The 26,271-nt window shown below is 40.2% G+C and overlaps 1 protein-coding gene across 29 annotated transcripts in view; it reads left to right on the top strand.

The window, feature by feature from the left end:
- Eif4g3 (eukaryotic translation initiation factor 4 gamma 3) overlaps positions 1-26,271 on the top strand; it is a 312,912-nt gene that overhangs the window by 91,209 nt on the left and 195,432 nt on the right. For 11 of the 29 annotated variants that reach the window (XM_045149125.1, XM_045149124.1, XM_045149105.1 and 8 more), the window contains 3 exons: positions 20,312-20,407; positions 21,824-21,937; positions 25,972-26,004. The exons of 2 other annotated variants lie outside the window; for them this stretch is intronic. In XM_045149125.1, coding sequence (XP_045005060.1) covers positions 20,378-20,407; positions 21,824-21,937; positions 25,972-26,004 — 177 coding nt within the window. In that variant the 5' untranslated portion in view covers positions 20,312-20,377. The remainder of the gene's footprint in view (positions 1-20,311; positions 20,408-21,823; positions 21,938-25,971; positions 26,005-26,271) is intronic. 16 more of the 29 variants (XM_012948573.2, XM_045149123.1, XM_045149122.1 and 13 more) reach the window with 6 other exon arrangements.

The raw sequence follows: 26,271 nt of genomic DNA, 5'->3' as shown, positions 1-26,271 counted from the left end.
ATTAAAATTTTGTTGTTGTTGTTTGTTTATTTATTTATTTTGTTTTTTTTAATTCTTCAAGTTTTTTTTTAATTTATTTATTTGATTAATTTAATTTAATTTATTTATTTGAGAGCAACAGACACAGAGAGGGAGAGAGACAGAATGGGCGCGCCAGGGCTTCCAGCCTCTGCAAACGAACTCCAGACGCGTGTGCCCCCTTGTGCATCTGGCTAATGTGGGACCTGGGGAACCGAGCCTCGAACCGGGGTCCTTAGGCTTCACAGGCAAGCGCTTAACCGCTAAGCCATCTCTCCAGCCCTTATTTTGGGTTTTTGAGGTAGGGTCTCACTCTAGCTCAGGGTGACCTGGAATTGACTATGTATTCTTCAGGGTGCCCTTGAACTCACAGTGATCCTCCTACCTTTGCCTCCTTAGTGCTAGGATTAAAGTTTTGTGCCACCACGCCCGGCTTGGCCACTTTTAAGAAGGGAGGGAAGTGCTGAATGAGATGGCTTAGTAGTTAAGACACTTGCCTGTGAAGCCTTAGGACCCACGTTTGATTCCCTAAAACCTATATAAGCCAGATGTAAAGGTGGTGCATATGTCTAGAGTTTGTTTGCAATGGCTGAAAGCCCTGGCATGTCTCATACTCTCATTCTCTCATGCTCTCTGTCTATCCTTATCTTTTCTCTCAAATAAATAAATAAAATATTAGAGCCGAACATGGTGGCGCACACCTTTAATCCCAGCACTCGGGAGGAAGAGGTTGGAGGGTCACCGTGTGTTCGATACCACCCTGAGACTACATAGTGAAACCCTACCTTGAACAACCAAAATAAATAAATAAATAAAAATAACAAAAACAAAGAAATGTACCATGAGCGATTAAGTTCATCTTTTCATTATACTAAATTATTAGCATTTCAGTTTATGGTATGAAGTCTATTGACATTTCAAAGTTGTCACATTCTAGAGTTTTGTTTATAATGATAAATATTTTGACATTTGCCACTAGAGACACATGACAGGTACAGCTGCTGCTGGGTGGCAGTGAATGATTCCAAAGTATACTTGAGTTGGTTTAGAGTTATGTTCATTCAATATTTGTTTATGACGTAACAAAGAGTAAAAGTCATTAGATGGCCTCAATATGAAATAAAACATAATGTGCCTTGAATGGTTGAATTGTCTAAAGCATTCATTTAAAAATTTCCAAAAGCCATAATTAAGTAAGAGCAGTATTTTTGGTAGAAAACATTTTAAACAAAGTCCCTTTAATTTTCTAGTATTAATGTCTTCTGATGTTGAATAGAGAAGAGATTTCTTTCAGAATTGAGTGACCACTACTGGAGCACTGTTTGAATAGCCCCTGAGTGTAGCCTTGCAAATTTATTGTTTTTGTTTGTATGTGTATGGATATGTGCATGTGTGTGCGTTCAGGTATACATAGGGAGACCAGAGGTTAACATTAAGTGTTTTTCTCAGTTGCTCTCCACCTTGGTTTTTTGTTTTGTTTTGTTTATTTTTCTTTATTTATTTGAGAGCGACAAAACAGAGAGAAAGGGGGGAGAGAGGGAGAGAGAAGGCGTGTCAGGGCCTCCAGCCACTGCAGACGAACTCCAGATGCATGCACCCCCTTGTGCATTTGGCTAACATGGGTGCTGGGGAATTGAGCCTCGAACTGGGGTCCTTAGGCTTCAGAGGCAAGTGCTTAACCACTAAGTCATCTCTCCAGCCCTCTACCTTGTTTTTGTCTCACCCATTTATTTAGTGCTTACCTATTCAACTAGAACAGGTAGCAGGCAGGAGTCAGTGATCATCTTGACTCTGCCTCACAAGGTTGGAATGGGACAGGAGGAACAGGATGTTTTTAGCTGGATTAATTATATTTTGCTTTAGCCATAACTTGCTTTAAATGTATCCCAAATTAGCCAGTATGCTTCCAATCCTCTATTGGGGAGTTGTAGACTTTTTCATTTATTGGTTCTCTCCCTGCTCCAGCAGTGTTTGACAGTTTTTTTTGTATAAGCTTTTCCCTTTTATATCTTTTTGTTTTGTATTGTTTTCTTTTGTGTTTTGAGGTAGGGTTTCACTCTAGTCCAGGCTGACTTGTAATTCACTCTGTAGTCATTCTCAGACAGGCCTTGAACTCATGGCGATCCTCTTACCTCTCCCTCCCAAGTGCTGGGATTAAAGGTGTCTGCCACCACACCCGTCCTCTCTTTTTTTTTTTTTAAATTTTTATTAACATTTTCTATGATTATAAAATATATCCCATGGTAATTCCCTCCCTCCGCACCCCCACACTTTCCCATTTGAAATTCCATTCTCCATCATATCCGTCCTCTCTTTTATATCTTTTATTCTTTGTTTTTCAAGGTAGGCTCTCACTGTGTAGACAAGGCTGGCCTCAAACTCGCATCAGTCCTCTTACCTCAGCCTACTGAGTGCTGGGCTTATTATTTTGGATGCTTTGTAAATGGAATTTTTTTTGGAGCGTAGGAATATATTGGACATATCCTAAGCGCATAAGCTATGTAGAGTACTATGGTGCTATATTTACCTCCATGTCAACTAGAGAGACACTTTCCAAAGTGGACGTAGTTGAAGTATTTTGTCAGCCTAATTCACCCCTATCTTTGCTTGATTTTGTTTTTGTATTGTTAGGAACTTGGTGTGTTGGTTAGAATAAGTAATAGAACCATGTGATATCTAAACTGACCTTTATCCTAAGCTGTTTGGTGTTGCTTAGGGCATATTTCTAGGAAACTGTTACTTATTGGTGGGAATAGGACAACACCCAAATGTTAGGGGCTGGAGGGATGGCGCTAGTTAAAGGCACTTGCTCCAAATGTTTTGATATGTTAGACATTTGTACTGAGTTTCTGGGAATTGAAGTGAACGGCTGTGGGCAGGTGACTCAGCTGTTCTCTGAGAGCTGTCTCATGTGATTGAGTGTGCCTGCTGTTTATTCTGAGAGGAAATTCTATGGGAGTCACATTACACAGCAGGCAGTGATTACGCAGCTGTCTTAGTGATGATCTAAATATAGTGTAGGGGTTTTAAATTTAATTTTCTATAGTACATTTAGTATCAAAAGATAGAAAAATCATGATGGCACCAGTATTCTTTTATAAACAACCTTGACAATATGCAGTCAGTGTGCACTGCATTTGTTTCTGTCTGTTTGTAACACTCCTGAAGATGGTTAATTAAACATCCTGTTGTCAGTCGTCGTCTTCATCTTCCTCCTTCCTTCTTCCTCCTTCCTTCTTCCTCCTTCCTTCTTCCTCTTCTTTCTTTCTTTCTTTTCTTTTTTATTTTTATTTTATTATTATTATTTTTTATTTTTATTAACAACTTTCATGATTGTAAATAATATCCCATGGTAATGGTCCTCCCTTCCCCCCACTTTCCCCTTTGAAACACCACTCTCCATCATATCCCCTCCCCTTCTCAATTAGTCTCTCTTTTATTTTGATGTCATGATCTTTTCCTCCTATTATGATGGTCTGGTGTAGGTAGTGAGGTCATGGATATCCAGGCTAGTTTGTGTCTGGAGGAGCACGTTGTAAGGAGTCCTATCCTTCCTTTGGCTCATTTTTTCTGCCACCTCTTCCCCAGTGGACCCTGAGCCTTGGATGATGTGACACAGATATTTCAGTGCTGAGCACTCCTCTGTTATTTCTTCTCAGCACCATGGTGCCTTCTGAGTCATCCCAAGGTCACTGTCAACTGAAAAGAGAAGGTTCTCTACCAAAAGTGAGCGTAACATTAATATAATGTATGAACCTTAAGAGAAGTGCTTACTGGGCAGTTTGATAAGCATAGTGTATATACATTTAGCCAGGCAGCAGCAGACGTTACACCCCTAGGGCTCATGACTACTTTTGTAGGTTTTCAGTATTAGTGGTGTATTCCCTCCCATGGAGTAGGCCTCCAGTTCAGTTAGAGGGCAGTTGGTTTCCACCATGACAGACATGCCACTATTGTACCCATTGGTCCATTTGGCCTGGCTGGCATTTCTTTGTGTTTTTTTTGAAGTAGAGTCTCACTCTAGCCCAGGCTGACCTGGAATTCACTATGTTGTCTCAGGGTGGCCTTAAACTCACAGCGATTCTCCTATGTCAACCTCCTGAGTGCTGGGATTAAAGGTGTGGAGCACCATTCACGGCCTGTATTATTCTCTAGTGCAAAGATAGCTTTGGTATTTAGTCATAAGGTAGGAAGCTAACCTTCCTATTATTCAGAAAATAATTCTGCACCATTTCTTGTTAGCCTGTTTTCTAGGCAGGCTCCCCCCGTCCCCCATTTAAAAAAATACTTATTTGAGAGAGAAAGAAAAAGAAAGAGGCAGGTTAGAGAAAGAACGGGCATGCTAGGGCCTTTTTTTTTTTTTCTTTTTGGATTTTTGAGGTAGGGTCTCACTTCAGTCCAGGCTGACCTGGAATTCACTATGTAATGTCAGGGTGGCCTTGAACTCACGGTGATCCTCCTACCTCTGCCTCCCAACTGCTGGGATTAAAGGTATATGCCACTACGCCCGGTTCACCGACTTTTTTGTTTTTGAGGTAAGATCTCACTCTAGCCTAGGTTGACCTGGAATTCACTATGTAGTCTTTGGGTGGACTTGAACTTGCAGCAATCCTCCTACCTCTGCCTCTTGAGTACTGAGATTATAGGTGAGTGCCACCATACCTAGATAGATAGACATGTTAATGTTTTCTCAAGAACTCATCTGTTTGTGGGTTTTATTGTTTGTTTGTTTTTGAGGTTGGGTCTCACTCTAAGCTACGCTAACCTGGCATTCATTCTGTATGTAGTCCTACACTGGCCTCAAACGCACAGTGATCCTCCTTCCTCTACCTTCATAGTTTTGGGATTAAAGGTGTGTGTCACCATATCCAGTTATTTAGTATATTTTTAAAAAATATTAAATCATAGCAGTAGTATTTGTTCTGTTATGTTTTTCCCGCAGTAGGGTCTCACTCTAGCTCCAGCTGGCCTGGAACTCACAATGTAGTCTCAGGGTGGCCTCGAACTCATGGCAGTCCTCCTACTTCTGCCTCCCTCCCGAGTGCTGAGATTAAAGATGTCTGCCACCACACTCAGCTTGTTCTGTGATTTTGACAGGCTCATCTTGTACTGAATGTTCATGCCCCTGTGTGCTGTGATTGAGTCATTAGTATGATGCTGCATACCTAGTAATGTGCTCGGCTCTGAGAGAGGGAACACTTATAAGCCTGAACATGTAGAATATCCATGTTCTGCTCGTTTGTCTGAGAAGCAAGGCCACATTATGGCTTTTTGTTGTTGTTGTTTTGTTTTATTTTTTGTTTTTTTGAGGTAGGGTCTCTAGCCCAGGCTGACCTGGAATTCATTATGTAGTCTCAGGGTGGCTTTAAACTCACGGTGATTCTCCTACCTCTGCCTCCCGAGTGCTGGAATTAAAGGCATGCACTACCTCACCTGTCACGACTTACTCTTTTTGACATTTGAATGTTCCTGCTCTTGGAAGTTTAGCATATGCACCTTATAAACATGAGACTCAGATGATTTCTGAAGAAAAAGAGTAAATGGGCTCATTAAGTTGAAAGAAATATGTTCATTTTGATTCCAGTTGTGCTTAAATGAATGGGAGTATTGGATCCGTATAGGAGATTGTGTAATAACACTATACCCAGTGATCAATGTTACATACTACATGCTATTGTGTCACTGGTAAGGAAGGAAAAACCACATAACAGTGTACACTGCAGTTGTTTCTGTCATTTGTTATACTCTTGAAGAAGGCTAATCAAACATGAGAGGATTTGTTTTCTGGTGTTGAGGGTACTCCTGTTTTAGCACTTGTAGTTGGTGTATTAGAAATTTTGTGTTAACTTGAAATGCAATTTTTAGTTGTGTATCTTCTGACCCACTTCATGTAAATGAGACCTGACTTGAACATCATATGCATGGAATTTAAATAATTTGCTTCAATTAGATGTGGTCCATACTTCCTCCTTTCCTAATAGATAAGTTGAAAATTGTTCCTATTTGACTGTTAAAAATCTGTATGCCCTTGGGCTGGAGAGATGGCTTAGCGGTTAAGCGCTTGCCTGTGAAGCCTAAGGACCCCGGTTCGAGGCTCGGTTCCCCAGGTCCCATGTTAGCCAGATGCACAAGGGGGCGCACGCGTCTGGAGTTCGTTTGCAGAGGCTGGAAGCCCTGGCATGCCCATTCTCTCTCTCTCCCTCTATCTGTCTTTCTCTCTGTGTCTGTTGCTCTCAAATAAATAAATAAAAATTTAAAAAAAAGAAATTGACTCATTTAGGACAGCTGTTTTAAAAAAAAAAAATCTGTATGCCCAAGTCAAAGTTCAGTACAGTGGTTGAGTTTATTGCAAAGAGCACATTTAAAAAATGTTTGCAAGTGAGCCCAGGCGTCTCATAAGGAGAAGTACAGATTTGGGGAAAGAGGTGGTTTCTTGGTTTCATGTAGCTTGTGGTTTTAACAAAAGGCATCTCACTGAACCCCCTAATGGACATGCAAAGATGATTCCTTCATTTTCATCTTTCCTTTTAATCATTTGTGATGTTTTGTGTTGATTGTTGGGGCATTTGGTTCTCATTTTCATGTAACATTCCTTTCTGTGTAAAATGGGAAAATAATGCATCCTGCCTGGGTCCCTCATCTTTCTCTTTGGTTATAAAAGACAACAATATGTTCTCCCAACCCTACTTTACTGTAACAGCTATGCTATGTGCAGACCAAGTATTGATTATAAAATGTGTACTGGGGGTTTTATGTAGCTATATGCTGTGCATGCGATTCATGTGGTTTGTAATAAGCTATGTATTCAGCCAACTGTGCTTTATCTGATGCTTAAAAATCAATAAGGTACAGCAATAATATGCAAGCATATATGTCATATTAGTGTTAACCTGACAACTAGTTAGTGAAATTGAACGGATGCTGTTGAAACAAAGTTGTTCAGTATTAGATATTTCTGATACAGCAAAGTGGTTATGTTTAGATGTTCTAAAACAAATTTATAATTATTATACAACTTATGACATAAAATTTACTATCTTCTGGGGTCTGGCGACATGTCTCAGCAGTAAAGCACTTGTATCACGTTCAATTCCCCTGTACCCATGTAAAACTGTGTAAAGATGCACAAGGTGGTGCATGTTTCTGAAGTTCATTTGCAGTGGCTAGATGCCCTGTGTTCCCATTCTCTCTATCTCAACCCCCCCCCCCCGGCCTTTTAGATAAATAAAAACTTTTAGAGCTGGCTGTAGTGGTGCACACCTTTAATCCCAGCATTTGGGAGTCAGAGGTAGGAGGATTGTCATGAGTTCAAGGCCACCCTGAGACTACATAGAAAATTCCAGGTCAGCCTGGGCTAGAGTGAGCCCTACCTTGAAAAACTAACAAATAAAAAAATAAATTTGGGCTGGAGAAATGGCTTAGCGGTTAAGTGCTTGCCTATGAAGCCTAAGGACCCCGGTTCGAGGCTTGATTCCCCAGCACCCACGTTAGCCAGATGCACAAGGGGGTGCACCCGTTTGGAGTTCGTTTTCAGTGGCTGGAGGCCCTGGAGCGCCCATTCTCTCTCTCTCTATCTGCCTCTTTCTCTGTCTGTCACTCTCAAATGAATAAAATAAAAACAAAAACAAAAAAAATTAAAAAAAAATAAATTTACTGTCTTGCACTTGCTTTCAAAGCCTGCTGGCCCAAGTTTGATTCCTCAATACCTGTAAAGTCAGTTGCATAGAGTGGCACATGCATCTGAAGTTTGTTGCACTGGCAAGAGGCCCTCGTGTGCCCATTCTATCTCTCCTGCCTCTCTAAGTACAAATACATAAATTTACATGTCTGGAGAGTTGGCTTAGCAGTTAAGGCACTTAACTTGCAAATTCTAACAACTTGAGTTCATTTCCCCAGTACCCGATACACAAAGTGACACATATATCTGGAGTTTGTTTGCAGTGGCTAGATTAGGTCCTGGCATTCCCATTCTGTCCCCCTTCTCTGTCTCTACACTCACAAATAAATGAATTGAAAAATTAAAAAAGTTCATGGTCTTGATTCTCCCCCCTTTTTAAGAACAATATTTATTTCTTTATTTGAGACGGAGAGATAGTGAGAATGGGGGAGAGACGGAGAGACAGAGTGAGAATGGGCATGCCAGGGCCTACAGCCATTGCAACCAAACTCCAGATGCACGCACCCCCTTGTGCATCTGGCTTATGTGGGTCCTGGAGAGGCAAACAAGGATCCTTTGGCTTTGGCAGGTAAATGCCTTAACCGCTAAGCCATCTCTCCAGCCCATTGATTTCCCCTTTTTGGTGTGGATTGAGCCCATAGTCTAGTGTCTAGCACAGACCTGTGTGAAGCCAGATGAACAAAGTGGTACATGCATCTGGAGTTGAGTTGCTAGAGTTCATTTGGCTAGAGGTCCTGTTGCTCCCATTCTTCCCCTCCTCCATTCACTCTCTGTCTGTCTGTCTGTCTGTCTCTCTCTCTCTCTCTGGTTACAAATAAATAAATAAGTATAAGAGATTTACGGAGACTGGAAAGATGGCTTAGTGGTTAAGGCACTTGCCTGAGAAGCCTAAGGACCCATATTTGACTCTTCAGGTTCCATGTAAGCCAGATACACAAGGTGATGCCAAATGTGCAAGGTTTCACATGTGCACAAGGTGGTGTGTGCATCTGGAGTTCGATTGTAGTGGCTGGAGGCCCTTTTGCGCCAATTCATTCCCTTCCTCCAAGTAATGATATAATAATAACAATAATAATAATCATAAACAGATTTACAGATTTTTTTTGGAGATTGAACACAGGTCGTGAAACACATAGTCTAGCACAGAGCTCCTCTTGGAGTTCTTGCACTGCTTCTAAGTTTATAGTTCTGTGGCATTAAATACATTCACATTCCTGTACCACCATGACTATCTTCTGTCTCCATAATTTTTCATCTTAATTAACTCTCCATTTTCCTATTTTATCTCTCCACCCCTTGTAGCATGCAGTGTTACTATCTCTCTGAGTTTTCATACTTAATGAAATCAAACTGCATTTGTTTTCATGTGACTCACTTTTTTTACTCAGTATCAAGATTCATCTAATGTTGTAGCAGATACCAAAATTTCTTTTTTTAAAAAATATTTTTTGTTCATTATTTATTTATTTGAGAGCGACAGACACAGAGAGAAAGACAGATAGAGGGGGGAAGAGAGAATGGGCACCCCAGGGCCTCCAGCCACTGCAAATGAACTCCAGACGCGTGGGCCCCCTTGTGCATCTGGCTAACGTGGGACCTGGGGAACCGAGCCTTGTACCAGGGTCCTTAGGCTTCACAGGCAAGTGCTTAACCGCTAAGCCATCTCTCCAGCTCCAAAATTTCTTTTTAAAGATAAACTTGTTGAAAGACATTTAGCTTGCTTCTACTGTTGCCCTTTTGTGACTTATGCTGCTGTGTGCATGATTAGACTGGCATCTTTGACACTGCCACATTTTTTCCTTCACCCTCTTCCTTTATGCTTAGTTGAGTTTTTTTTTTTTTAATTTTATTTATTTATTTGAGAGCGACAGACACAGAGAGAAAGACAGATAGAGGGAGAGAGAGAGAATGGGCGTGCCAGGGCTTTCAGCCTTTGCAAACGAACTCTAGACGTGTGCGCCCCCTTGTGCATCTGGCTAGCGTGGGACCTGGGGAACCGAGCCTCGAACCAGGGTCCTTAGGCTTCACAGGCAAGCGCTTAACCGCTAAGCCATCTCTCCAGCCCTTAGTTGAGTTTTTGTAATGACATGTTTTAAATCATTTCTCATTTCCTTTATGTATAAGGTATATACTGTGGATGCCTTATTTGTTAACATGGGAACTACATGTCAAATATCAGTGCTATAAGTATAAAGTTATATTTCATGTTTTTTTTAAATTTTTTTATTTTTTTATTTTTTAATTTTTTTTTTTTTACAAGTCATAAAGGAGTTTATACAGACATGAAAAAAGATTTTTTTTTTTTTTTTTTTTTTTTCCAAACAGATAACCATTGTAGGCAATTGTATGACTGCTCAGCCCAAGGTAGTTTATAGTTAAGCTTAGAACTGAGATCTCATATAGTTCCTGCTTTCTTTTTTTTTTTTTTTTTTTTTTTTATTAACATTTTCCATGATTATAAAATATATCCCATGGTAATTCCCTCCCTCCTCACCCCCACACTTTCCCATTTGAAATTCCATTCTCCATCATATTACCTCCCCATTACAATCATTGTAATTACATATATACAATATCAACCTATTAAGTATCCTCCTCCCTTCCTTTCTCTACCCTTTATGTCTCCTTTTTAACTTACTGGCCTCTGCTACTAAGTATTTTCATTCTCACGCAGAAGCCCAGTCATCTGTAGCTAGGATCCACATATGAGAGAGAACATGTGGCGCTTGGCTTTCTGGGTCTGGGTTACCTCACTTAGTATAATCCTTTCCAGGTCCATCCATTTTTCTGCAAATTTCATAACTTCATTTTTCTTTACTGCTGAGTAGAACTCCATTGTATAAATGTGCCACATCTTCATTATCCACTCATCTTTGAGGGACATCTAGGCTGGTTCCATTTCCCAGCTATTATAAATTGAGCAGCAATAAACATGGTTGAGCACATACTTCTAAGGAAATGAGATGAGCCCTTTGGATATATGCCTAGGAGTGCTATAGCTGGGTCATATGGTAGATCAGTCTCTAGCTGTTTTAGGAACCTCCACACTGTTTTCCACAATGGCTGGACCAGATTGCATTCCCACCAGCAGTGTAGAAGGGTTCCTTTTTTTCCACATCCCCGCCAACATTTATGATCATTTGTTTTCATGATGGTGGCCAATCTGACAGGAGTGAGATGGAATCTCAATGTAGTTTTAATCTGCATTTCCCTGATGACTAGTGACGTAGAACATTTTTTTAGATGCTTATATGCCATTCGTATTTCTTCCTTTGAGAGCTCTCTATTTAGCTCCATAGCCCATTTTTTGATTGGCTTGTTTGATTCCTTATAATTTAAAGTTATATTTCATGTTTTTTTTTGACTTTTTGTTATTTTTATTTATTTATTTGAGAGCAACAGACAGAGAAAGAGGCAGAGAGAGAGAGAGAATGGGCACCCCAGGGCTTCCAGCAACTGCAAATGAACTCCAGATGCGTGTGCCCACTTGTGCATCTGGCTAACATGGTTCCTGGAGAATGGAGCCTTGACCTGGGGTCCTTAGGCTTCACAGGCAAGTGATTAACTGCTAAGCCATCTCTCCAGCCCATATTTCATGTTTTTAATTTAATTAATTTATTTGAGAGAGAAAGAGAGAGGCAGATAGAGCATGGGCATGGCAGGGCCTCTGGCCACTGCAAATGAGCTCCAGACGCATGTGCCACCTTGTGTATCTGACTTATATGGGTCCTGGGGAATCAACCTGAGTCTTTAGAATTTGCCAGCAAGCACCTTCATCACTAAGCCATCTCTCCAGCCCCTAATTCAATACTTTATGTAAAGAGAGAGAGACAGAGAGAGAGAGAAGGAGAGGGGGAGTGTGTGTGTGTGTGTGTGTGTGTGTGTGTGAGAGAGAGAGAGAGAGAGAGAGAGAGAGAGAGAGAGAGATTGAGAGAGTGTGTATGGGCCATCCAGGGCATCTAGTCCCTGCAAATGAACTCCAGACACATGTAACGCTATGTGCATCTGGCTTACATGTGTACTGGGGAATTGACCATGGGTCAGGCTTCACAGGCATGTGACTTAACTGCTAAGCCATCTTTCCAGCCCTAATTTCATACTTTAATTACTTATCAAAATTACACCCTTAAAGCCGGGTGTGGTGGCACACACCTTTAATCACACACACACACACAGATGTGTGTGTATGTCTCATATACACATACACAGATGTGTGTGTATGTGTGTCTCATATACACATACACATACACACATATACCCATAAGTACCTCAAGTCTGTACTTGTTAATTTAGAAACTATATCTTTTTATATTATATACTCTTTAACATGTATGGATAATTTTTTTGGTGTTTGTGCATTACTATGTATTAATATGAGCACTTGTGTGGAGGTCAGAGGACAACCTTGGGTGTTAGTTCTTAACCCTGTTTAAAGCAGGGTTTCTTACTTAAGTTCACCATTGTTTTTGCCAGCAAGCTTCCAGGGAATTCTCATGTCTCTACCTCTTATCCTGCTGTAGGCACTCTGGGATTATGCAGGTTTGTGACAGTTTCCCACTTTACATGGGTTCTGGAGGCAGAATTCAGGTCACTGAACCAACTCCCCAGTTCATGTGTGCATAATTTTTAATATTTTGATCTTTTAAGTTATATAAAAGAATTTAAAAAAAACAGATTTAAAATTGTTTTTGTTTTTCAAGGTGGGGTCTTACTGCAGGTCAGGCTGACCTGGAATTCACTATGTAGTCTCAGGGTAGCTTTGAACTCCCGGTGATCCTCCTACCTCTGCCTCTCTAGTGCTGGGATTAAAGGTGTATACTATCATGCCCAGCTTGTTAATGTATTTACATCTACTGGAGAACTCTTTCTTTCCTCCCTTCCTTCCTTCCTTCCTTCCTTCCTTCCTTCCTTCCTTCCTTCCCTCTTTATTTCTTTCTCTCTCTCTCTTTCTCTCTCTGTCTCTCTCTCTCTCTCTCTGTCTTCTTTATATTTTTATGAGAGAGAGAAAAAAAATTGGCATGCCAGGGGTTCTAGCCACTACAGTCAAACTCCAGACATGTGCGCCACCTTGTGTGTATGTGTGACCTTATACATATATGTCACCTTGTATGTCTGACTTATGTGGGTTCTGGGGAGTTGAACCTTGGTTCTTAGGCTTCACAGCCAAGCCATCTCTCCAGCCCCTATTTAGTTAATTAATTATTTGTTTATTTTTTAGGTAGGATGTCACTGTAGCCAAGGATGACCTGGAACTCACTCTAGTCCCAGGGTGGCCTCAAACACAGGTTATCTCCCTACCTCTGCCTCCTGAGTGCGGAGATTACAGGCATGTGCCTAGCTGAACTTCATATTTTCATAGTGCTTTGAGTTTCTTCTGTCTATAACATCTTTTGTGTTTATTTATCTATTATAGTTTTTATTTACTTGTGGAGGAGGGTGGGGCTTGTGATTGAAGTTCAGAAGACAGGTTTAAGGTATCTGCTCCATATTACCACTTCCAGCCTGCAAATGAAAGTCAGACTTGCAGATATTCTTGGCTCTGCCTCCCACTGTCGTAGGTATATTGGGATCACAGATGCTGGTGCCCCTTTGTCTCTGGCTTTCATGTAGATGCTATGAAATGAACCTAGATCCTTAGGGTTTGCAAGCAAATGCCTTTAGCCACCAAGCTATCTCCCCAATTTTCTTTTTTTTCTTAGGGGGCAAATTTCATGAATTCCATTTGCTTTGTAAGCATTGCAGAATGTCTTAGTGTCTATTGTTTATTTTATTTTATTTTTTTCGACGCAGGGTCTCTCTCCAGTTCAGGGTGGCCTTGAACTCATGGTGATCCTCCAACCTCTGCCTCCCAATTGCTGGGATTAAAGACATGTGCCACCAAGCCCGGCAACTCCTACGTTTTTGAATGATAGTTTTACCAGATTTGGAACTTTCATTTGATTGTTCTGTTCATTCAATTTTTTATTTTCCTTTCAGCATTTTAAACATATCATTCTGTGTTGTGGTGTGTAAGGTTTCTGTTGTTCATCCTACAAGAATTTCTGTTGTGGGATGAGTCACTTTGCCCTGCCTTCTTGCCTGCCATCCTTCTTGCCTCCCTCTTATGTACTTGAGAGAGGGAGAGAGAAGCAGGACCTCTAGCCACTGCAGACAATCTTGAGACGTATGTGCCACCTTGTGCATCTGACTTACATGAGCATTGGGGAATTGAATCTGGATACTTAGACTTCAAAGGTAGTGCCTGAACCACTAAGCCATCTCTCTAGCCCAGTGCTTTGTTTTTCAAGTGTGTTCATTGTGAGCTTCTCTGGGGTTTTCTTTGTAGGGTTTCATTCTAGCCCAGGCTGAGGCTGACCTGGAATTCACTCTGTAGTCTCAGGGTGGCCTTGAACTCTCGGTGATCCTTCTAACTCTGCCTTCCGGCTGCTGGGATTAAAGGTGTGTGCCACCACACCCTGAATATTTATGCTTTTTACAATAAGAATTATATCCATGCGCTGGGAGATGGCTTATATATATATTTGTCATATTGATATTTATTTCAGGACATGCCATGTCAAAATAAAACAAAATTTACTCCTTGCTTTTAACAATATTGTATTATAAAAGCACTTTACGGGCTGTAGAGATGGCTTAGCAGTTAAGCGCTTGCCTATGCAGCCTAAGGACCCCGGTTTGAGGTTTGATTTCCCCAGGACCCACGTTAGCCAGATACATAAGGGGACGCAGGCATCTGGAGTTCGTTTGCAGTGACTAGAGCCCTGGTGCGTCCATTCTCTCTTTCTCTCTGCCTGTTTCTCTCTCTTTCTTTTGCTCTCAAATATTTAAGAATAAACAAAAAAAATGTTTTTAAAAAAGTACTTTACAACTCCATCCCTTGAGTGTAAGTTACAGGGTATGTGGGCTAATGATTATCCGAAAACATTTCTATATTTAGATCCATAAAACCAAGTGCTCTGTGAATATTACACGGTGACAGTAAGTAAGAAGTGGAGGAGGAGGTAGGAGAGGGAAGTAAGGTTTTCCCAGTTAAGGATTTGTTGCAATGAGGAGACGAGGAACTATGAAGTTGTTTTTGTTATCTTTTCAGCTGTGTTAAGTAATGCTTACAACATCAATTCAGCAGGTGTTTTTCTGAGCCACAACTCAGAATTTGTTTCCCTTGCAAACAGTGTATTTACAAATGTGTTTGTTAACTTACACAGTACTCTCACAATAACTAGTAAAGATTAAAGGGTGCACTCCTACTGTATTTGTTTATAATGTGTTAAGGGAAATACATATTGCCATGGTGCCAAAGCTCTGATTCAACAAATCACCTAAAAGTTGAAAGTGGAAAAAAAAAAAAAATGTCACCAAAGGAAAAAAAGATTAATTGTTGCTTACATATAAAACTAAATCACTAGTTATCTAACCAATCTATACAGATGTAATGAAAAGTAAAATCAGTCTGAAAGACCCAACATTTAAAAAATGCTAAAAAATTATATATTTTTAAAAAATTACATGCTTGCCAGGCATGGTGGCACACACCTTTAATCCCAGCACTTGGGAGGAAGAGGTAGGAGGATTGCTGCGAGTTCGAGGCCACCCTGAGACTACATAGCGCATTTCAGGTCAACCTGAGCTAGAGTAAGATCCTACCTAAAAAACATAAACACAAACAAAAACAAAAATTACATGCTTAAAAACTTAAACTACCTCTTGGGTAGTTTAGTTCTGTCGTAGCCCATCTGACACTTAACCGGAGTTTGAGGTGAAAACTAAAGTCTTAGGTATTTTTTCATGCAGCTTCACACTTACATGTTTTCCCCAAATGCCCCTCATGGTTGGGTGCCTTTAAATGTCACCTTAGACTTTTGTTGTTTTCCTATACTTTTAATCAACATTGCCCCCCCCCCCCCCAAGGTGTCTTGGATCTCATGACTGCTTTCAGAGATATCTAACCTGATACCTAAACTGCATCTCTTCCCATCAGGACTCTGAAACATCTGTTATGGCAGCCCCCAGACAGCCAGGACAATGAAGACAGGTTCTCTTTTTTTCCCTTTCTGTCCCAAGGGAGAAACTGAAAAGTGAGTCAGTTCTTCCTGATTTTTATCCTGGTGGGAAGGGGTTGGAGCCAGGGCAGGCAAAAACATGATGACCCATTCTCCTGGCTGCTTAAACTCTTAACTGGTGTCTAGAGTTTTCATCAAACTACTGTAGTCAGTGTTGGCTTGGTGCTTCCAGGGGGAAGTGTTTCTCTTTTCCTCTTTTTTTTCAAGGTAGGGTCTCACTCTGGCCCAGGTTGACCTGGAATTCACTATGTAGTCTTGGGGTGGCCTTGAACTCATGGCCATCCTCCTACCTCTGCCTTCAAAGTGCTGGGATTAAAGGCATGCGCCACCACACCTGGCAAAGGAAATGTTTTCTTACATACTTCTTGAAGTAGTAATGCATCAAAGTGGGGTTTATAATTCACCCTAACATAGAGCTGAGGCAAACAGTGCTCATGGAGCTGAGCATTACACTGTAAGTAATGCAGGAAAAAAATTTCCCTAGGATTGCCATAAAATAATATGTCATAGCTGTGGAAATCTGAGAGAATGCAAACAATGTCCTACAGTCATCAGAAATGAGAAATCAGTATTCCTTCCTGCTCTCCCCCTGCCCTTCTTCTTCTTTTTCTATGATCATTTGCTTTTTTTTCTTCTTCGAGGGAGGGTCTCACTCTAGCCCAGGCTGACTTGGAATTCATTATGTAGTCTCAGGGTAGCCTTGAACTCATGCGACCTTCCTACCTCTGCCTCCTGAGTGCTGGGGTTAAAGGCGTGCTCCACCACATCAGGCTTTTTTTTTTTTTTTTAAATAATAAACTCGCCAATTAAAGGTGCTTCTTTGCAAAGCCTGCTGACCTGGATTTGACCCATGCAAGCATCTGTAGTTCATTTGCATTAGCAAGAGACCCTAGTGTACCATACATGCTCAAAAAAATGAATAAATTAATAAATACATAAATAAATAAAAATAAACTTAAAATGTAGCCAGGCATGGTGGTGCACGCATTTAATCCCAGCACTAAGGAGGCAGAGGTAGGAAGATTGCCACCCTCAAACATAGTGAGTTCCAGGTCAGCCTGGACCAGAGTGAGACCCTACCTCGGGAAAAAAAAAAAAAAAAAAAAATTGAACGAGGGCTGGAGAGATGGCTTTGTGGTTAAGTTGCTTGCCTATGTAACCTAAGAATCCATGTTTGACTATTCAGGTACCACATAAGCCAGATGCACAAGGTGGCGCATCCATCTGAAGTTCAATAGTAGTGGCTGTAGGTCCTGGTGCACCAATTGTCTCTCTCTCTCTCTCCCCTTGCTCTCTCTTTCTCATAATTTTTTTAAAAATATATTTTACTTATTTATGAGAGGGAGGGAGGGAAGGAGGGAGAGAATGGGTGTGCTAGGGTCCTCAGGCACTGCAAACAAACTCCAGATGCATGCATCCCCTTGTGCATCTGGCTTACGTGGGTTCTGGGGAATCAAACTGGGATCCTTTGGCATTGCAGGCAAGCGTCTTATCCACTAAGCCATCTCAAGACTCTGATTTTTTTTTTTTTATTGAAGGACCTTCTCTGTAGTAATGACTTTTGTGCCTGTATATGTGATTAAATTGCATAAAACTAAATACAAAAATTATTGTTAGTAAAATTATACCTGAAGACATGGTGTCTGTAAATTACTCATGCTAGCCTTGAACTCATTATCCTCCTGTGTCAGCCTCCCCATTTTTATTTATGTATTTATTAGAGACAGACAGACACACACACACACACACACAGAGAGAGAGAGAGAGAGAGAGAGAGAGAGAGAAAATATGAATATGGGCATGCCAAGGCCTCTAGCCATTGCAAACAAACTCCAAATGCATGCTGCACCCTGTGCACCTGGCTTACGTGGGACCTGGCAAGTCAAACTTGGGTCCTTAGGCTTTGCAGACAAACACCTTAACTGCTAAGCCATCTTTCCAGCACAAATTTCTGTTTTAACAACTTAAAAATATTACAAACTTAAAGGTTCTGTAAACATATACCATATGACTGTTCTAGATGGCATTTAGTTAGCCAGTTATCATCTTACACTGTTAGTTAAGTTTTCATGCTTGCTGTTGTATTTTTATCTTCCCATCCAGTAAAGGGTCTTCTAGGGGGTTCACTTGAAGAATCAAAATGACAGAAGTGAGAATGTCAGTCTTTAGCTCTTAGAAACTTGGACAGTGAACTGGGTCCATATAGAATGTTTACCTGTATGTCTTTGAAGTAAATCTTTGTGATTGTGTGTGTGTGTGTGTGTGTGTGTGTGTGTGTGTGTATGTGTTTACATCCCATTGAATGTGTGTGGAGGTCATTGTTGGTCCTCTTCTTTCACTGTGATTTGGACAGGATTTCTCTTACTGTTTTGCTGCTGGGAACTCTGTACCAGCTGGCTTACAAGCTTGCATATTCTCCTAACTGACTGACTGCCATTGCCATAGGCTAGATGATGTTATAAATCTCCCTTGCTCCATCCATGTCTCCTTCCCTCTCTTCCCTTCCCTTCCCTTCCCAATCTGGTCTCCATCTTACTATGAAGCTGAGAGTGACCTTGAACTTGTGATTCTTGTGCCTCTACCTCCTGAATGCTTGGATTGCAGGTGTGTGCCACCACACCTGGTTTTTGGGATTCTAAGGATTGAACCTTTGCCTTGTGTATGCTAGACAACCACTCTACCCACTGAGCTATACACCCAGCCCCCTTAACATTGTTTTTCAACAAAGCATAGTAGTAAATTAAATAAACCACCAAACATATCCTCGGGTACAGGAAAGAATTAAAGAATGTGGAGGCATGTTCTAGTTGCACTGCTTGTAATGACAGTGGTCTGAATGCTCAGCGAGAGAGCTGCAGGCAAAATTCTTTTGTCCGGCTCCACTGCTAAGCACTACATACTGCTAAGGGCACAACGACATTCACTGTGACACAACAATTGCTTGTGTGTGAGGCTGGACCAGATGTGCTACTTTGTGTCTAGATGAAACTATTGCTAGAGCATAAATATGCTTTTGGCATACACAGAATTTAAATATATAAAGTCTTTTAGTCTTTTTAGAATAGACTTACAGGAATTGCATTGCTTCAAGTTATGGTAATCATTTTGGGCACAATTGATGAGAGTTTTGAATACATTCTTGCTCATTTTCATCCATTCATCCATATTTAATACACATGAGATACTGATGGCCTTGTTAGTTGAGTTGTGGTCAGATTGAATAGAATTGGGGTAAGAAAAGAAGCCTTTTTTAAAATCATCTGCAGAGGTGGCACTATAGTAGGTTATAGTGTTAAAGGATCACATTACTAGTAGGAAACTGTATTTTTATTTTACTTTATTTTAAAACTCTGATGGGTGTCTTTAAAATTTTTATTTATTTATTAGAGAGAGAAAATGGGAATGGTCCTGTTGCTGCTGCAAACAGACTCCAGACACATGTACCTACCAATTTGTGTATCTGGCTGTATGTCAATACTGGGTTGACAGGTTTTGCAGGCAAGCACCTTTAACTGCTGAGCCATCTTCTCAGCCTCTGATGAATCTTTTTAGAGGATTTTGGGCATGTTCCTGGTGGTTTGGCTGTAGACAGATGAATCCTTTCAAATACTAATTTTGAAATTTGGTTCTCAGCTGAGGTTTCATAAAGTTAGCATCTGATTCCCAAAATTGTACTGGGGAATTGAACCTGGGCTGACAGACTTTGCAGGCAAGTGACTTAACCGCTGAGCAATCTCTCCAGCCCATGTAAACTTTTTTGAAAACAAGTTGCAGCATTTTCTTGATTTATGATAGTCTTGTAGTAGGTAGGGCAGATTTTCTAATCTGTGATTTTTCTCATTTGTGGAATTGTGGTAGTGGTAAGTGAAGGTAATTGCACAGTAATTTGTCTTATTTCATTTAATACCAGCAGCTGCTTTGTGAAAAGTACATTACTAACAGTACTGTTCAGTGGTATTTGCTCAATCTGAATCCACGTCTGTGATTCTGTTCCTTGCTATGGCAGCATTTCATTTTAAATCTGTTACAAGTGTGTTTTTTTTTTAACATTTTATTTATTTGACAAAGAAAGAGGGAAAGGCAGAGAGAGAATGGGCATGCCAGGGCTTCCATTGCAAACCAACTCCAGACCCTCGTGCCCCCTTGTGCATCTGTCTTACGTGGGTACTGGGGAATAGAGCCTGGGTTCACAGGCAAGCCTTCAAATGCTAAGCCATCTCTCTAGCTCCCCTCCCTGTTTTTAAAGTTTGGGTTTACTCTATCCTAGGTTGACCTGGAAATCATCACTATGTAGTCTCTGGGTGGCCTCAAACTCATAGCAGCCCTCCTACTACATAAGCCTGATGCACAAGGTGGCACATGTGTCTGGAGTTTGCAGTGGCTAGAGGTCCTGACATGCCCATTGTCTGTCTCTCATAAATAAAATAAATTTTTCTTAATAAAAAGCATATAAACTACAGTAGGAACCATTGCCAAATGCTTTCGTTTTGGCCATGTCAAAACTTGTCACACTGTGTTTTTTTTAAATATTATTATATTTGCTGTTCTTTGACAGACCCCTTATCCCTCTGGACAGAATGCAGGTCCAGCCACACTGGTCTATCCTCAAGCCCCTCAGACAATGAATTCACAACCTCAGACTCGTTCTCCGGTAAGTATGCAGAAGTTGTTCAAGAAGATTCTCTCCACTCCAGTTATGTGTTTTTTGTTGCTTGCATTCTTTTGGTAAATATTTCTATTCAACTTTGGAAGTTTGTTCCAGAGATGATTATTACTACTATTACTGTTGTTACAGGTTAGCATTTACATTTTCAACATTTTCATCTAGTAGTATTTAAATTTATTTTGAGAAAAAAAAAAGAGGTAGGAGCTGTGTATTTACTTTTTTGTGGCATGATTTTCCCTTTAAAAATTGCATTCAAGTTTTCTTCATGTCAATTCTTACTATGTTCATTGTACTGTTCAAAATTCTAAAGAACAAATGAGTTTTGAAAAGCAAATTGAATGTTACATGTTAGACTCAACTTTTAGTACTTTAGGTAGTAGAATTTTTGAATCTGTTTCACTTGAGCAGGTCTAACCATTTGACAGTATGATCACATGCATGGCATACACCAAAAGTGTATTCATCTCTTCAAATGGTAGATAAATCGTCATAGTAATGTAACTGCAATCATCCTCTCTGTTCACCTTTCATGTGGATTGCAGCAAGTACCGAGATTTTTCTCTGGGTCATCCTTCTGTTTCTCAAGAGTGCGCAGTGGCTCCTGCTATCCAACCCTCAGACCGACATTTCCTGCCCTGCATGATTTGCTTTGGCCAGGTGTTTTTGCAACATCTCTCATCATCTCTCACATGCTTCTTTGTACTTGAGCTATGTGTATTCTTGGAATACAGGATCTTCCTTTTGCTCCCCACCTTGCTTTGTTTGCTGTGGTCTAGGACTATTTCACTGCATCAGCTCTATTATTTGGTTTTATGCATGAATTTTAAATTGTTGAAATGTTCACAGACTTGCTTAACAAGCTAGAAAGGTGTAGACTGCATCAAAATGTGGTATCTTTCTTACCCTCTTCCCATCTTCCTTTTCCTTGTTGCCTTCTCCAATACCTGTTCTTAGATCCTGGTTCTCCTTAGTGCAATGAGCCAGTTGTAAAGATGTGGGACTTGTCTGAGTTGCCTGTTAGCTTGTTTCTTTTTTCTTTTCTTTCTTTTTTTTTTCTTCCTTTCTTTTCTTTCTTTTTTCTTTTTCTTTTTCTTTTTCTTTTTGTCTGAATGGTCAACACAATGTCTGGTACAAGTTTTGTTCTGAGAGTGGTTTGGGGATGTGGACACTTGGCTACTTGGAGTGGGCCTGAAATCTCAGTAGATCCATTTTACTAGATTCTGGTTCTAATCATTAAGTGTGGAACATTGTGGTAATCTCTTGTCACAAAGAATTCTATGGCCTTCTTTTTCTCCTCCCTTTTATAGTTATAAGGGGGAAAATCAGAATTAAATTTACATGGTTAAAACTGGCTCAAAACCTGACTGAAGAGCTGCATCTCTAAACCAGTTTTTTTGACAGCCCAGCAGAACAGTGCCAATACATTGCACAGACAACTGGAAGAGGAGGAAGGTTTTGGAACAGACTCCCGTTTACAGGTCCCTGGCTGGAAGAGGCTGGATAAAATACTGCATTGTAAGCAATATAACAAACTGTACTTCTTGCAGGCAGTGGTGCCTCTGGCATTCCTTATTTTTGACCACATCCACGTGTTGTATTGGCTGATGAACAGAAATGCATTGATTGATTCTTCTCTGAAAGTCTAACTTAGCATGGCAATTTCTGCCAGGCAGAGCAGGGAAAAGAAGAACAAATTGGGTGGGTTTTCTGTATTGGGAATTAGGAATAATTTGGGGATTTAGATTTTTTTCTTCATTCTAAACTTAAAGTGCAATAATATCCCTTTTAAATAAATTTGAGTTTCAAAGATAATTTTCCAAGCTTTTTTTTCTACCCTGTTCATTTTATGACTGATTGTCAAAGGGGAAATTGTCTATAGTTGTCAGCCATTTTACCCTTGTGGTCATAAACTCTTTAGATAGTATCTTTTTACATTTTTGCCACCTGCTCTGCTAAGTGACCATTGCCACTGACATGTAACATTCCACTGCATACCCCAAACAAATGCAAGACTAGCACACCCCTGACTACTCTTGCTTATTGTTTTGGGTCTGATATTCTTTACTTCATCTGTGTTGGTGTTGGGAGGGTGCTATTGGGATATGAAACTTGGCAGGATTGCATTTTCTGTTTCCATCCCAAGTTGCCATGGTGTTGTCTCATCCATCTTCCAGTTGGCCTGAGGGCCAAGAAAAGGCGCATGGCTGCACTAAGGAGGTCCCAGCAGCGTGGTTGAGAGGCTCTGGCTTATTTACTCCACCCTGTTTCTGCATTATTAGGCCATTGGCAGTTGCGCAGTTTAGGCTTTGCTGATCTTCCTTGGATATCTGTTTCAAATGATCCCCTGACCTCCTCCTCCTTTAGGTTGTCTTTGTGCCTGTATTCCTTTAGCTAGCATCTTAGTTAAATTCAAATATGGGAACCCTTACTAAATCACATGCTGACAAGATGCCTGCCCATTCTGTTTCCTTGTTGTGCTGGAAATCTTTAAACTCTGGTTAATTTTTAAATAGCCTGTCAAAAATAGTGAAGCTATTCAAAGCTTAACTGTGAGAGGAGGACAGTTTGGTTCTTGCAATAATCTGTAACTATTGGTTACTTCTACATATTTATTTTTATTTATTTGAGAGAGACTGGGCACTCCAAGGCCTCTAGTCACTGATAACAGACTCCAGACATATGTGCTACCTTGTGTATTTGGCTTGTGTGGGTACTGGGGAATTGAATCTAGGTCCTTAGGCTTCACAGGTGCCTTAACCATTAAGCCATCTCTCCAGCCCTACTTTTATGTTTTTAAATGTCAAAGCTAGATTAATGTGTTCAAAAACCAACTGTGCACAGAAGGGTGAGTGAGTGAGTGGATAGGTGGCATTGATATCGGATACAAGTTCACATAAGGCTGCTTTCCTTTATATCTACAGTCCTCACTATCTTAAAGACCCATTTTTTAAAAAAGAGACAAAAAATTTCTCTTTTTAATCTGAGCCAGCAGTGACTACAGTTTGTTGTGTTGCTTATAGCTCCCCACTGCATTGAGACTGGTGGTGTTCAGTTGAAAACTCGATACCCAATGGTGACTAGTGCAGAATAGACCAGGGTATTTCCCAGGTTATTTCCCATTGACTGGTGGTGGTTTCCTTTTTAAATTTCACATATATGTACAGTTGTACGAGATAGTTCTCTTGGGTCATAGTCCTTTTTTACTGGAACATTCCAAATATATAAAACTTCAACTTTTATGTCAGAACCTTGGAAATGGGATCTTTCTGTGGAACAGTGACAAGACAGGTACTGCTGCATTCAGGTTACTGTTTTAACATGGCCTTCCCTTCTCACCCATTCTCTTTGAAAGTGTTGCGAGGACACACCTTCCTTCTGCTTGTGTTTTTATACCACATGGACGGTATTAGAACCTAATCTTGAAACTTGATGTCTAGTCTGTTTCCTTCTCATAAGTGGAAAGCTGAAAATATTGAACCTCAATTTCTTTGAAGAGGAAAAATTTCTAGACAGATCATAGCTGCCATTTATCATCATTCTGAAAAGCTACATTAAGGTAATTCACCAAATGTGGCGGCCTTCCTAGCATGATCTAAGTGCGTATGTAGTCCACCAAGGTACTTCTCATCACTTATACACGCGCTAGCATCTTGGCTTCTAAGGTGAATGGATTCTTGGCAGAATGGTCTTCAGTGGTCTTTATATTGTGGCCATGTGTTCCACTAGACTTTGCTGATGTGACACTGGAGAAAGAATTCTAAATGTGTATGTTTCTGTGGCAGGCAGCTAAAATGCTGAGTGAGTGATGGTTGTTGGTCCGTCTTCATTTTAGTTCATTAGTCTGTGGTTGTAACGTCACAGGCAGGATACTGGATGTAGGAAGTAAGATAGCTCTTGAATTTATTAAAGATCTGAACAGTTCACATTGAAAATTGCTTTTTAGAGCCAGGTGTAGTGGTACACACCTTTAATCCCAGCACTCAGGAGGCTGATGTAGGAAGATCACCATTAGTTTGAGGCCAGTGCTACAGAATAAATTACAGGTCAGCCTGGGCTAAAGCAAGACCCTGTCTTAAGAAACCGAAAGCAAGCAAGCAAGCAAACAAACAAATAAATAAATAAACAGCTAAGTATTTTTACAATTAGAGACTAGTCCACATTATAGCAACTCAGTCATTAACAGCTAGTAGTTAGCTTTTATATGCATGATACTATTGTCCTTTTTAGTAAAAGTGGATAAGAAGCCAAATTTTGCTCTGATGAGTTATTTAATCATAGAGGTTTGGTATTTTAATTTAAAATGTTACATGAATGAGAAAGCTTTTTAATTTTTCCATTCTAGATGATAAATATCACATGTTATTCACTTTGAAATACCCTGATTTAGCTGAAAACTTATTTCCTTTTTTGGGTGGGGGGTGGGTTTCAAGGTAGGGTTTCACTCTAGCCCAGACTGACCTGGAATTCACTCTGTAGTCTCAGGCCAACGTCAAATTTACAATGATCCTCTGCCTCCTAAGTGCTGGAATTAAAGGTGTGCCCCATCACACCTGGCCTTTTTGCCTTTTTTATTCTCAGTCTCAGATACAGTGTGTGTGTTAATCTAAGTTAAATGGTTTGCTCTTTTCTATAAGTAGTTGAGAAACTTTCCTGTTTTTCTTTTCAAGCTCATAGTAATACCTTTTTGCCTAATCATGTTAGAGACTGATATTCTTCACCAGATTTCTGCTTTGATATGCCTGCTATTAAACTTTACTAGTTGCTGGGTGTGGTGGCACACGCCTTTAATCCCAGCACTTGGGAGGCAGAGGTAGAAGGAACACAGTGTATTTGAGGCCACCCTGAGACTTCAGAGTGAATTCCAGGTTAGTCTGGGCTACAGTGAGACCCTACCTCAAAATACCAAAAGAAAAAGAAAAAAAAAGAAAAAAAAAAGAAAAAAAAAAGAAAAAGAAAGAAAAGTAGTTAATTTTATTTCAGTACATTCACACATGTGTACACACACAATTTAGTTTTTTAACTCCAAGGAATATGAAGATAGGTATTAAAACTTAACACTTAAGAATCAGACACCCATTTAACTTGGCATACCTTTTAGTCCTGTTATACTTATTTCCTGCTAGACATTATCATTATATCTGCTATTTTTTGCAATACAGAAATGTTTCTTATGCTCTGCAGCTGTAAAGAGATAATGTACTTGATGTTATGAGTTGATTAATATAACCACTTAGTGTTTCAAAGTTTCTTTAACCCTATTTTAGGGTTTTAATTATTCAAAATAGTATCATCCTGGTGCCTAACAGCTTAGCAGTTTCCCTCCCATCTGGTAAATGGCACAGTATTTGGGGAGTGGTGTTAACCTGTTGAATCTTAGTGCCTGTCTGTCACTGTCTTGCAGCAAAGCTTTTATTTACTGTTTTGTGGGTTGTTTTAATTTTTTTCTTTTGGGTTTATTTTTCTTTTGGCATATTGTGTTTTTGTTGTAGTGTTTCTGACTCTTTGTGCCTTTACTTTTGTGTTTGTTTCCCATTCCCCCCTTCTCTCAGTTTGCAGCGGGGCCTCGACCTGCCCATCATCAGGTACTGTACACTTGCCCCTTAACTAACAGGTGGGGGCTTTTTAGCTGTTGACTCTTAGAATGCTGCCACCCCCCTCATTACTCTTTTTAAGAGTAACTTCCGTTAGATAGAATTAAGTTCTGTTCTCATCATATTTTGTTATTAACAAAGTCCATTTGCAGTTTTAAAATATTGGGGTTCTTTCCTTTAAAAAGATTTATTTGAATTTAAACACCCTGAAAACATTAGATAATTTAGCCCTCATGGATTTTGTGGTGATCTATATTA

The sequence above is a fragment of the Jaculus jaculus genome, chromosome 5, assembly GCF_020740685.1.
Source record: "Jaculus jaculus isolate mJacJac1 chromosome 5, mJacJac1.mat.Y.cur, whole genome shotgun sequence".
Lineage (NCBI taxonomy): Eukaryota > Metazoa > Chordata > Mammalia > Rodentia > Dipodidae > Jaculus > Jaculus jaculus.
The sequence above is the reverse complement of the archived record's forward strand: the minus strand, read 5'-3'. Positions and strand labels throughout refer to the sequence as shown.